Consider the following 13,941-nt stretch of genomic DNA (forward strand, 5'->3'; position numbering starts at 1 on the left):
AAATTTGGGGGCTTATTTATAATATGAAATAACTCCCCACCGAAATGAAGGAACTCTCCAAAATAAAATGAAATAAGTCCCTAAAACGGGGACTTATTTCATAATGAAATAAGACCATAATTCGCAAAATGTAATTGCAATTTTAGAAAAATGAAATAAGTCCCCAAATTCTCATTAGGGACTTATTTCATTTTAAATTTTTGGGGGGTTTTTTCATAATGAAATAACTCCCCAAATTTTAAAATGAAATAAGTCCCCAATTATAGTTGTTTTTGTTTTGTGTATAAAAAATTGGGGACTTATTTCATTTTCTGTTTGGGGACTTTTTTCATACCGCCGTAATATCAATTACTAGAATAAATAAAATTTACCACATATCCGCTATAACGTCGATAGTTCTCCCTTTTATGCAATACTACTGCGTACAGCGATAAAAAATTTGGACTGTATAGGCAATTTGTTCTATTATGTGTATACAGTACATCAGTGCGGTTTCTTTGTGTTGGGTAATCACTTCAAATCAACATACATACGAACATAAGTAACCGCACAGTTGAGTGCCTGAAACAGCTGGTCTTTGTTTATCATTCACTTTATAAAGGGAAGTCAGTGTCGTCATTTTGGTCAGTCGTATTGGTTGGTCGGTTGTTGTTTTCGCCTGGTGCGTTATTTTTGTTTGTTTATTCATTTTTGTTCCAAATTAATTGATCATGTCGTCGTCGGGGGAAGATGTTTTGGTTCAGTTCACCAACTGTAGATTGGTAAGGAACCATCAGCTCATCAAAGATGATTTATGGATACGGAATGGACGAATCGTCAATCCGGAGCCGGTGTTTTTCGATGAAAAGAAGTTGGCACACAAACGATACGATTGCAATAATGCCATTATTGCAGCGGGGTATATTGACCTCCAAATCAATGGTATGTTCATGGAAATGCTGTTGTTGTTGTTATTTTATATGAATTGTTATCTTTATTTGGTGTACTCAAATTTAAATGAAAAACAAACGAAAGCAATAGCTCCAGCACTGAATTAGAGCTTGGAGCAATTGAACTAGAATATCTTTTGTACATATTAAATATTCAATTGTATTCCCAAACCTAAGCATTTTTGGAAGAACTAATTGAATCGAAATATATTCTAATTACATTGGTGTACACTTTGACCTCTGGAAAGCACAGTGTTTAAAAACACAACAATGCTGCAAGAATCAACTTCGTTTGCTACGATAACAAATTTTACTTTGTGATATCCAACAAATAGTAATACAATTATATATATATATATAAATTAGTACATGTACACAAAGTCTAAATATGCGTGAATAACAACTAGTTTTTTATTTTTTAAAATATTAAGTCCATAAAATATAAAGACCATAAACAATCTTCGCAAATTGGCATTAAGTTTTAATAATCTGTAGTTGTTCAGTTATTATTAAAAATCATCATTGATCCAATTACATTTCCCTGAGAAATTATCAACAATATTTGCAATCATTTGTTATGTGTATTTTTAATAACAAGATTATCTTATCAGAAAAAAGATGTCGATGGTTCTAATGTAGGCCAAGATTTCAATTGGTCATTGTAGTAGACGCTATTAACTAATGAAATATGTTGTTTTTTAAGATTTTTGGATTTGTAACGCCAATTCTTTACTATAATTTTGAGGAATTCAAAGCACATTGTTGTTGTAGCAATCATATTATGAGTACAAATTCCGGTTCGAAGACCCGACCATCGTTCGTCGAAGTTCATCATTTATAATAATGTTACCACTATATCTTCTATATATAGCATTTCCAGATTAAATGAAACCTTTTACAAATTAAATGAAACCTTTTCCAAATTAAATGAAACCTTTTCCAAATTAAATGAAACTTTTTCCAAATTAAATGAAACTTTTTCCAAATTAAATGAAACCTTTTCCAATTGGAATGAAACCTTTTACAAATGGAATGAAACATTTTCCAAATTAAATGAAACTTTTTCCAAATTAAATGAAACCTTTATTCTTATCCACGGAAATATATTTCCAGTAATTTTTAATCAATATTTGAAAATTAAATCAAAGAATATTAACAACTATAGTTGTATGGCTATGTAATTAACATAAATATTCTTTAATTCGGTGTGATTTTATTTTATATCTTTACTAAATTACACTTAAAAAATAGTAATACAAACTGGGGTATTTCTTGACATTTTAATAAATAAATATTTTAGAACAAGTATTGAATACCCGGTCCTAAATGCGAAATACATATTTGATTTAAAAAATTGTTGATGATAAGGTAACAGCTTATCATAATGAAGAGGTTCCCGACTTGTAGCTTGTGAGATTTTCAAAACCATGTCCATAACGTAGTTAGAATTATCTTGCCGAGTAAGCTGTTGAATACTTCGCTCGATTACATCAACAATGTTATGTTCCATTGAAACGTCACACAGTTTAGCTCTTGTACATAATTTTATTTTTGGAAATGCTTTTTTCGATTGGATTTACCATTGGAGAATAAGGCGGTAAGAATTTAAGGTTGCATCTTTTGGATTCGATCAAATTTTTTATGTAATATCGCTTGTGTGTTGGAGCGTTATCCATTATCAAGAACCAATTTTTCAACTCTGGATTGATTTTCTGATTTTTTTTTTATTTAGTAAAGATATAAAATAAAATCACACCGAATTAAAGAATATTTATGTTAATTACATAGCCATACAACTATAGTTGTTAATATTCCTTGATTTAATTTTCAAATACTGATTTAAAATTACTGGAAATATTATATTTCCTTGGATAAGAATAAAGCTTTCATTTAATTTGGAAAAAGTTTCATGTAATTTGGAAAAGGTTTCATTTAATTTCGAAAAAGTTTCATTTCATTTGTAAAAGGTTTCATTCCAATTTGAAAAGGTTTCATTTAATTTGGAAAAGGTTTCATTTAATTTGTAAAAGGTTTCATTTAATGTGGAAATGCTATATAGCATTTCCAGATTATCCAAATTAAATGAAACCTTTTCCAAATTAAATGAAACCTTTTCCACTTGAAATGAAACCTTTTACAAATAGAATGAAACCTTTTCCAATTGAAATGAAACCTTTTACAAATAGAATGAAACTTTTTCCAAATTAAATGAAACCTTTATTCTTATCTAAAGAAATATAATATTTGCACTAATTTTAAACCAATATTTGAAAATTAAATCAAAGAATATTAACAAATATAGTTGTATGGCTATGTAATTAACATAAATATTCTTTAATTCGGTGTGATTTCATTTAATATATTTACTACATAAAACTAAATAAATAGTAATACAAACTGGGGTATTTCTTGACATTTTAATAAATAAATATTTAAGAACAGGAATTGAATACCCGGTCCTTAATGCGAAATACATATTTGACTTAATAAATTGTTGATGATAAGGTAACTGCTTATCTTAATGAAGGGGTTCCCGACTTGCAGCTTGTGCGATTTTCAAAACCATGTCCATAACGTAGTTAGAACAATCTTGCCAAGTAAGCTTTTGAATACTTCGCTCGATTACGTCAACAATGTTATGTTCCATTGAAACGTCACACAGCTCAGCTCTTGGACATAATTTTATTTTTGAAAATGCATTTTCGATTGGATTTAGCATTGTAGAATAAGGCGGTAAGAATTTAAGGTTGCATCTTTTGGATTCGATCAAATTTTTTATGTCATGTCGCTTGTGTATTTGAGCGTTATTTTCCAACTCTGGATTGATTTTCTCAAAAAAATTTCTATAAATAATTTAAATCTGTCTGCATTGACACTGGAATTAGAAACGATTGTGTGATGTACAACTCCCGTGTTGTTTATTGCTGCAATTATAGTGACATTACGACCTCTGACCGTAAGCAACGCAATGTGTGCTCTTGTCCCTTGTCTTGAACGGGCTTTGGTTCTTCGTATGTGAAGATTAAATCCACACTCTTCAATGAATATTAATTTTTTGGAACATTGAAGGAAAATAAGCGTGGAGGAAATAGAACTAAGTTGTTGACACCACAAGTTTTAAGTCTGATCGAGTTCTATATAGAAAGTCAACCTGGAATTACCCTCAAAGCCATAAAAACTAAACTGTTGAGAGAAAATGATATAAATATTTCCACAAGCTGCATAGAAAATGGATTACGGAAATTAAAAATTACGTTGAAGAGGACCTCTATTAAAATAGAACGAATGAATGACTCCAGAACATTAGGCTTGAGACAAAAATATGCTCAAGACTTTACAAAATGGATACCCCAACAAGAAGAAAAATTAATATTCATTGATGAGTGTGGATTTAATCTTCACATACGAAGAACCCAAGCCCGTTCAAGACAAGGAACAAGAGCACACTTTGTGTTGCTTACGGTCAGAGGTCGTAATGTCACTATAATTGCAGCAATAAACAACGCGGGAGTTGTACATCACACAATCGTTTCTAATTCCAGTGTCAATGCAGACAGATTTAAATTATTTATAGAAATTTTTTTTGAGAAAATCAATCCAGAGTTAGAAAATAACGCTCAAATACACAAGCGACATGACATAAAAAATTTGATCGAATCCAAAAGATGCAACGTTGCAATGGAACATAACATTGTTGATGTAATCGAGCGAAGTATTCAAAAGCTTACTCGGCAAGATTGTTCTAACTACGTTATGGACATGGTTTTGAAAATCCCACAAGCTGCAAGTCGGGAACCCCTTCATTAAGATAAGCAGTTACCTTATCATCAACAATTTATTAAGTCAAATATGTATTTCGCATTTAGGACCGGGTATTCAATTCCTGTTCTTAAATATTTATTTATTATAATGTCAAGAAATACCTCAGTTTGTATTACTATTTATTTAGTTTTATGTAGTAAAGATATTAAATGAAATCACACCGAATTAAAGAATATTTATGTTAATTACATAGCCATACAACTATATTTGTTAATATTCTTTGATTTAATTTTCAAATATTGGTTTAAAATTAGTGCAAATATTATATTTCCTTAGATAAGAATAAAGGTTTCATTTAATTTGGAAAAAGTTTCATTCTATTTGTAAAAGGTTTCATTTCAATTGGAAAAGGTTTCATTCTATTTGTAAAAGGTTTCATTTCAAGTGGAAAAGGTTTCATTTAATTTGGAAAAGGTTTCATTTAATTTGTAAAAGGTTTCATTTAATCTGGAAATGCTATATATAAAAGAGCTTAGTGTTAAGTGAGTGAGTGACTGACAGATCATCGCCCTGACGAAACGGCTAAAGCTAGAAGCTTGAAATTTTGTGTGTGGGTTGGTGTTGGTGTGTAGGCGTGAGATAAGGCTGGGTTTTTGGAAACTCGAACTAGAAGGGTACGAAAAGTACTAAAATGTACCAAATATGGTACCCTTTGTATTAGGCGAACGGGAAGAGCTAGAATTCTGAAATTTAGAATGTGGGTCACTGATGTAAAGTTAGGAAGATGTACAAAAGCGTTTTTGGAAATTCGTACTAGAACGGTACGAAAAGTACTAAATATGATACCATTTGTATTTGGCGAACCGGTAGAGCTATAACTCTGAAATTTGGATTGGTAGACGCTGAGTGTAGGATAGATGTACCAACGGGTTTTTGGAAATTCGAACTATAAATATCCAAAAAGTACTAAAATGTACTTAATTTTGTACAATTTCGTAGCATGTGAATTGATAGAGCTAAAAACTTGAAATTTGGAATGCGAATTAGGGATGAGATGTAGAGTCCATTTAAGGAGATGGTTTTGAAAGCGTGTACTCATGTGTACGAAAAGTACTATATATGATACTATATTTGGAACAAATTTAATTTGGAGATCCAAATCAAGCTGGAATCCTGAAATTTGAAATTAACATTATCGTCGGAGTGTAGGATTGGGAATGTACGTAGTTTTGGAATTTTTTACCCAGTTTCAGTAATTTATATTCATGGGTACTAAATGTTACTAAAATTGGTACAATTTGAATTTTATGCAAACCAATAGAGCTAGAATCATGAAATTTGGGTGGGGTGTAAGATCGAGATATGTAGGAAGTTTTAAAAATTTTTACTAATGTGTACTAAATTTGGTACAATTTGAATTGTGGGTGAACCGATAGATTTGGAATCCTAAATCTTGGATTTAGGATCACTCTGGGGGTGAAAGTTTGGGTTAAGTGGGACGTTTTGGAAATTCGTACTGCTGTGTACTAAATTTGGTACAATTTGAATTGTGAGTGAAACGAAAGAGTTGTAATCCTGAAACTTGGATTTAGCATCTCTGTTTGGGGTAAGTAAGCAGTTTTCGAAATTCGTACTACTGTGTACTAAATATCGTACAATTTGAACTGGAGGTGATCCGAAAGAGTTGGAATCCTGAAACTTGGATTTAGGATCACTGTGGGGGTGTAGGATTGGGGTATTTAGGAAGTTTTGGAAATTGGTACTACTATGTACTAAATTTGGTACAATTTGAATTGTGGGTGAACCGATAGAGCTGGAATCCTGAAACTTTGAGTTAGGATCACTGTAGTGGTGTAGGATTGGGGTATGTAGGAAGTTTTGGAAATTCGTACTACAGTGTACTAAATTTGGTACAAATTGAATTGTGGATGAACCGATAGAGTTGGAATCCTGAAACTTGGATTTAGGATCACTGTGGGGGTGTAGTATTGGGGTCTGTAGGATGTTATGGAAATTCATACTACTGTGTACTAAATTTGGTACAATTTGAATTGAGGGTGAATCGATAGAGTTGGAATCCTGAAACTTGAAACTGTGAGGGTGTAGGATTGGGGTCTGTAGGAAGTTTTGGAAATTCGTACTACAGTGTACTAAATTTGGTAAAAATAGAATTGTGAGTGAACCGATAGAGTTGTAATCCTGAAACATGGATTTAGGGTCACTGTGGGGTTGTAGGGTTAGGGTAAGTTGGAGCTTTTGGAAATTTGTACTACTGTGTACTAAATTTGGTACAATTTGAATTGTGAGTGAACCGATAGAGTTGTAATCCTGAAACATGGATTTAGGGCAGGGCTGCCAGATTTGACGATTTTTTAGTCAAAAATTGAAAAATGACGATTTGACGATTTTTGCCCAAAAATGACGATTTTTGGTCATTTTAGTGATATTGCAATATTTGGGTTCTTTTTGTTATGGCAACATCAAAAATGTATAAAGCGAAAAAAAAGTAAAAAAATATGAATATTTGGCATATGTGTGTGAGGTATACTTTGTATTGTTACAAAGCCAACAACAGTTTAAGTTTACCCAGATATATGAAAAACTACCAATCAGCTGTGCCGTTCTCTGGGTAGACAGCAACAAAACAAATAAAAATTAACGGTTGTTGTTTTTTGACACGGGCAAATAGAAGAAAATTGGTGAACGGAAAAGTTGTTATATTAAATTTAAGTTTCAATTTATACAAAGTTATTACAATTTTAAAAAGATTCGATTTGAAAGCATTTTTAAAATTGTATCTATGATATGTCCCACGTATATTAGTAATGAAAAGAATAATTAATTTTTCGATATCCTTAAAGAATTTCCACATTTTGTGAACGAAGATGAAAAACAAAAATTGGATTCAGAATTTCGCGAACTAAGGTTGTTTAATTTGGTAACATTTGTGAAAATGATGAAACCTATTTATTTCGTTTTTGGAATGCAATATTTGATTTGAAACGTGGTGATGGTTCATATGTTTTTCCTATAATAACTAAATTTGTACCGAAGGTAATGGTATTACCCCATTCCTCAGAAAATGTTGAGCGTGTTTTCAGCCAAGTAAATCTTAATAAAACGAAAAGTCGAAATTCCCCCAATAAGGCTTCAATGGAGAAATTTATACCAAAGATTATTAAAAAGTTAACAAAACAAATTGTTATAATACGTTAATTAAAACCGACATGTTGAAAATGATTAACACAAATGTTTCTTTTCAAAATGAATGACTTTATTAAAGTCGAAGTAAGATTACTTTTAGAGTGTAGGATTAATGTAGTTTTAGAAATTCTTACCTATGAGTATGAGAATTACTAAATGGTACTAAATTTGAAACAATTTGGATTTGGTTGAATCTTGAGATTTGGAACTTAGATTACTGTTGAAGTGTAGTAATGAGCTATGGAGACAACTTTGGAAACTCGAATTTATGTGTACCAATAGTAAATAGAATAGAAAATTCACTAAATTTGGAAAAATTTAAAGTTGGGTAACGGAGATAGCTGGAAACCTACAATTTAGAATTTTGGTCATTGACAGAGAGTTAGAAAGAAGGACCAAAGGGTTTTTGGTACTAAATTTAGTGGAGGTGACGGTATAGAGGTAGTCTTGATGTATAATTATGTGTTCGAAAAGTTCTAAATGGAATTACATGTGGAACCTGTACGTTTTTGCTAAGGTGTGGATTTCGGAAAATAGTGCTTATGTGTATGAAGAGTACTGGTAATAAACTTGATATTAAATGTAGGAATAGAGGTGGAATTCAGAACTATAGTACAACTAATTATTCGGTATTCACGATTTCCATATGAAATATTTTTTCATTCCCTTTCCGCATACGAAGTAGCGGGTACTTTGCTAGTATATAGATATATACATAAGAGTTGCGTTATAAATGACCGACTGGTGACGGGATTTGTGCGTAGGCGTGTGATATTACGGGCTTTTTGGAAATTCGTGCTAAAACTTTTCTGCGCTCGAACAATTGGAAGAAGAACTCTGACATTTGATATACAGCTTTGTCAATAAGAAAGGAAGTGGTATACGCGAAACAAATTTTTGGAAATTAGTATTAAAGGTACTAAAAAGTACTAAATATCATATTACAAAGAAACATGTAGGGATAGATATATGAAACTTGATATGTATTTTAAGCTATTAAAAATAGAATGAACGGCAAAAATATTTTTTGGAAATTAGCACTCAAATGTACTAAAATATTATATTACAATAGAAACGATACAAATAGAAAGCTTTGAAATTAGGACCAAACTACTCCAAAAGTGGCCTTTGCATTTGATTTTTCATATAAGTTTTTACTCGATCGACAGATCCACTTCCTGGTTACAATTTCGAAATAAAATTATATGATTTCTTTTAAATATTTATATAAAAATTTTATAATTCTTGATGTTTCTGAAGAAACAGGGTCAAGTATAGGGTGTTCTCAAGTAAGCGAATTTTACAATTAATTTTGAAAATACGTAATACAATAGAATTTTGGTTTAACGATTATGCGATTTAACGATTTCGCGATATAACGGTGGAGCAATTCCACTACATTGTGTAGCTTATATAACGATGGTCACCAAAACAGTTGTACTCGTAGTTATGTAAACATGAATATGTCTGCAAGAAAGAGAATATCGTTATGAGAAAAATATAAAAAAGATCATCGTAAAGGTGTATGTGTAAAATTTTAGAAATTCAATTTAATTATGGCCAATCGACTACTTTGACTATTGTAAAGTCTAGTAAAAATATTACTCAAAAGAAGGTATTGAAAGCAGCGTTCGAAAATAAACATTATGGTACCGTTCCATAGTGTTCTGTACCATAACAAGGTGGATAGGTACACTAAAATAACGTACTGTACCGTTACACAAACACTAAAAATATTTTAAGCGTTACTGTTCCGGAGCACAACGAAAATCTTAGCGTACCAGCTGCGGTACACTAAAAAATTGTAGAGTACCGACAGCGGTACTCTAAAAATCGTAGTGTACCGACTGCGGTACATTAAAATCGTTGAGTTCCACTGGTCAGAACACTAAAAATGTTGGTGTTCCACTGTTCGGAACACTAAAAATGTTAGTGTTCCACTGTTCGGATCACTAAAAATGTTAGTGTCCCACTGTTCAGAACACTAAAAATCGTTGTGTTTCACTGGTCGAAACAATACAAATCGTAGCGTTCCACCTCTGTTCTGTTTTTTGAGGTAAAATGAGATCAAATAATAAAAAATAATAATGAATATAACTTTATTAGCAATTACAAAAGGTAGGTATTTTGGCCAGTTTTTGTGACAAAATTATACAGCTTTGGATAAAATTTTCATTAATTTACACAGCGAACGTGATTTTTTCCATAATATTAGGAGAAAAATGTTTTCTTAAAAAAATTATACCGACATCCATCTATGATTCATACTTTTAGGAAATTTTAGCAAAAATATTCAAAATTTGGTTATTGTCACACAATCAACATAATTATTACGTGCTTATTCATGAAAAGAATTGTACGAATTACGTGGATATGAAAAAAGTAGTTTTATGATATTGGGATAAATATTACAACACCACATACAAGTACCATATAAAAAACGAATTTCATATATTATTGGAATATTGTGATTTTTGTACAGGTAGTCTTATGCCGTTACGAGATGGCCGTCACTAGACGCCCCTTTTTTAGTTATAAAATATTTATTATGTTAAACTGTTGATGCTAATATAATATTACTAATTTTTAATAAAATATAAACAAATGCAAATTTAAAAAGATGTTATATTTATTAAATCTATTGAAAACCATAAAAATATAAATTTTATTCAAACAAAAAATAAAAGATAAATACATCATTTGGTTTTCCGACAAATGGAACACTACGATTTTTAGTGTTCCGGCCGCGGTACGCTACGATTTTTTAGTGTTCCGACCGCGGTACACTACGAGTTTTAGTGCTCCGACAGCGGTACACTAAGAATTTCGTTGTGCTCCGGAACAGTAAAACTACAATATTTTTTAATGTTCGTGTACCGGAACACTAATGCTAAAATTTGTTTATTTTTCACAAAAGGATTCACTACCTACCTAGTTGCTGTTTTCTTATTCACCTCAAGCTGTCCGACCTTGTATTGTTGTATGATGGTAGCTACTAAATCGAAAAAAATGTCAAAATCGTTCTCAGAGTGCAAGTAATACAAAACGTTCTGGAAACATGTAAAAATGTCAATATTATATGGCAATACTTCGAAAATCAATCAGAAGTTAACATTGCCGGTTACAATTTTTTCTATGCCAAGTTTTCGTGTAAAAAGTTAACGAAGATAATCCCATTTTGGTAAAAGTAGTAGATTCCTTAATTACAATTTTTAAACTAGTGAAAATACAAAATACGAGTATTATGCATATTATTTTATAACTTTGTAATATTTCAGGTGGTTTTGGTGTTGACTTTTCCTATGATACCGATACAGTAGAAGAAGGTATCAACAAAGTTGCAAGGGGACTAATCAAAACCGGAGTAACCTCATTTTGCCCAACAATTGTAACATCCCCAGTGGAAACATATCGTAAAGTATTACCACGCATTCCCGAAAAAACCAACGGTGCCGGAGTCCTAGGTGTTCACCTTGAAGGACCATTTATAAACATAAATAAGAAGGGAGCTCATCCCGAAGAATGCATAAAGACATTGGATAATGTAATTTGATATTAATATGATAAAAATTGGATACATTTACTTGTTTTATTTTAAGGGATTTCAAGGCCTCCTTAATGTCTATGGCACACTGAAGAATGTCAAAATCATAACTCTTGCACCGGAACTGGAATCATCGGACAAAGTAATTAAACAACTAACGGACCAAGGAATAACAGTTGCTGTGGGCCATTCGACAGCTAGCTTGATACATGGTGAAGTAGCCGTACAAAATGGTGCATCTTTAATAACGCATTTATTCAATGCCATGTCAAGTGTAATTTTCTATTTTTTACATATACAACGAAATCTAGACGGGACTGTAGATTATTTTTTTATTTATTCAAAAATATGGAAAGATTAGCATTTATTTTTTAATATTCAAACGATTATAGTTTCATCACCGAGATCCGGGTCTAGTTGGTCTTCTCGCTTCGGATGCTATACCTAAGGATCAAACTGTTTATTTTGGTATTATATCAGATGGTGTTCACACTCACCCTACTGCCTTGCGTATTGCTCATCGAACCCACCCACAAGGATTATGTCTAGTTACAGACGCCATATCTGCCCTTGGATTGGAGGAAGGCATCCACCATATTGGTCAATTTAAACTTGAAGTAAAGGATTCCAAAGCATTTGTTGCCGGTACCAACACACTCTGTGGCAGTATCGCTCCCTTAGATGAATGTGTACGCATTTTCAGGAAAGCAACAAGTAAGTCCATATAGTAAAATATACACACAAGATATCAATCCAATTTATAATGTTTCAGACTGTTCGACTGTATACGCAATCGAAGCTGCTACTTTACATCCAGCAAAATGTTTAAAAATAGAAAAGTCAAAAGGAACCCTTGACTTTGACTCAGATGCGGATTTTATAATTTTGGACGATGATTTGAACGTCTTGTCAACGTGGATCGATGGCCAATGTGTGTATTGTAATAATAATGTCACAAAGAAAATATTTGACTGTAATGGTTCACGTTTAAATTGATTGTTTCCCCAGGAGTGTCTTAGTCAACATACATATTTACTATGTATAATATTGTTTTTATACCTATTATACCTTCTGTAATAAATGTTTTATTGTTTTTTTAAAATCATAACTCAAGACGTTTTAATCTTATAAAATATATCCAATTAAAATTCCTAATAATTGGGTTTTCATTCTTCGACCATTTTCGAATAATGCTTAGTAAAATTCTCTTCAAACTTGAGGTTGGCTTTTTATCATTATTGTGTATAGTTTTTATGTTACTGTGTGCCACTGTTTGTAATTGAATTAATAATAGTACCTTGTTTGTATTTATACGAAGTTAGTTTCTTATTGTGTATTCATAGTATGTAATCAGGAACTAGGTAACATAGTATGTACATGCGTAGATTTGAATAATTAATAAACTTATACATGGAGTCGGTCAAAATATGTATGTCCATCTTTTAATTAGTAAACTATTACCCCAGATTGAAACTGGCATAAATAATTTTAATCGATATATACAATTTTTGAAAACAGATTATAAACAGTTCAGATAAGAATGATCAAAAAGGCGCATAATATTTGTTAAAACCTAAAATGTGTTTTTTGTATTTTTAATTATGTTATATTTAAACTACAATTTGAACAACGTATGTTTACAGTGGTATTTATAACCACAGATAAACTGTGGTGTGTGAATAAGCTGAAGAAAAGCAAAACTTTGTAACCGCAGACAACTTCAGGAGACAATTATTCTGACGTAAAATCATCGTTACTTGTTGTTTTTGGAATCGCACTTGGCCCTTTGTTCAGATTATCGTATAGGAAAAATTGTTTGAATTGAATAGGTTGTTAGGAATTCATTTGCCAAGACAAGAGAAAAAAACTGAAAATAATAATTAACTTTATGATTAAGGCTATTTACTCAATAAATGTTCAATATGTTACAATTCAAAACAAAATATGTGTTAATTAGTTTGTAAAGAGACATTTTTTTAAAGAGGTGATGAGGAGAGTGTGTTTCTTGTGGCGTTTCCAATGAAATTAATAATTTTGGAAACCATAGAAGGGAAGGCAAATGGGGGAGTAGCAATGCTAGTATTCCTTTATCAAGAAAGAAAAAAACTCACTGTTGAACCTAAGAAAAACTGAAATTAGAGTTATGACAGGAGTCATTACTGGTTATAGCAATATCAGGGGCATTACCAGTAAGAGGGACCATGATTACAGCAGACTCTGTGACGGCGAGGAGGAGACGCAGACAATTGAACATCTCCTGTGTCGCTGTCTAGTTCTGCCCTACAGACGGCACAGATTAGTGGGTGCTCACTTTCCACCGTGTCTAAGCTTCCTTTAAACTATGGAACTTACTTTAATCTACAACATCATCAGAAACCTGTTTTTTGTTTTTTTTTTTTCAAAATTGCTACAACCACCGACGCTAATTACTAACTTGTCTTCTCTATCCCCTTTCTCCCTTATAGATCACAATGGACCGGACGGTCTCCCAGTGCTGCAGTT

The 13,941-nt window shown here is 31.8% G+C and overlaps 1 protein-coding gene across 1 annotated transcript; it reads left to right on the forward strand.

Annotated features, from left to right (window-relative positions):
* The first annotated feature begins 710 nt into the window (after window positions 1–710).
* LOC133337487 (N-acetylglucosamine-6-phosphate deacetylase) lies at window positions 711–12,435 on the forward strand. The gene is made up of 5 exons (XM_061545708.1): window positions 711–921; window positions 11,174–11,439; window positions 11,495–11,713; window positions 11,832–12,153; window positions 12,212–12,435. The coding sequence occupies exons 1-5, from the start codon at window positions 711–713 to the stop codon at window positions 12,433–12,435; spliced, it is 1,242 nt and encodes a 413-aa protein (XP_061401692.1).
* Window positions 12,436–13,941: the final 1,506 nt, after the last annotated feature.

Source organism: Musca vetustissima, unplaced genomic scaffold (assembly GCF_032173495.1).
Source record: "Musca vetustissima isolate MV318-11 ecotype Yass unplaced genomic scaffold, APGP_CSIRO_Mvet_v1 utg32687, whole genome shotgun sequence".
Lineage (NCBI taxonomy): Eukaryota > Metazoa > Arthropoda > Insecta > Diptera > Muscidae > Musca > Musca vetustissima.

What these genes read in the sequence shown, in the direction of transcription:
- LOC133337487 (XM_061545708.1), top strand. Translation starts at nt 711, where the DNA reads ATGTCGTCGTCGGGGGAAGATGTTTTGGTTCAGTTCACCAACTGTAGA. An exon ending in TATTGACCTCCAAATCAATG is followed by an intron (nt 922 to 11,173) that starts GTATGTTCATGG and finishes GTAATATTTCAG; the next exon opens with GTGGTTTTGGTGTTGACTTT. An exon ending in TATTCAATGCCATGTCAAGT is followed by an intron (nt 11,714 to 11,831) that starts GTAATTTTCTAT and finishes AAACGATTATAG; the next exon opens with TTTCATCACCGAGATCCGGG.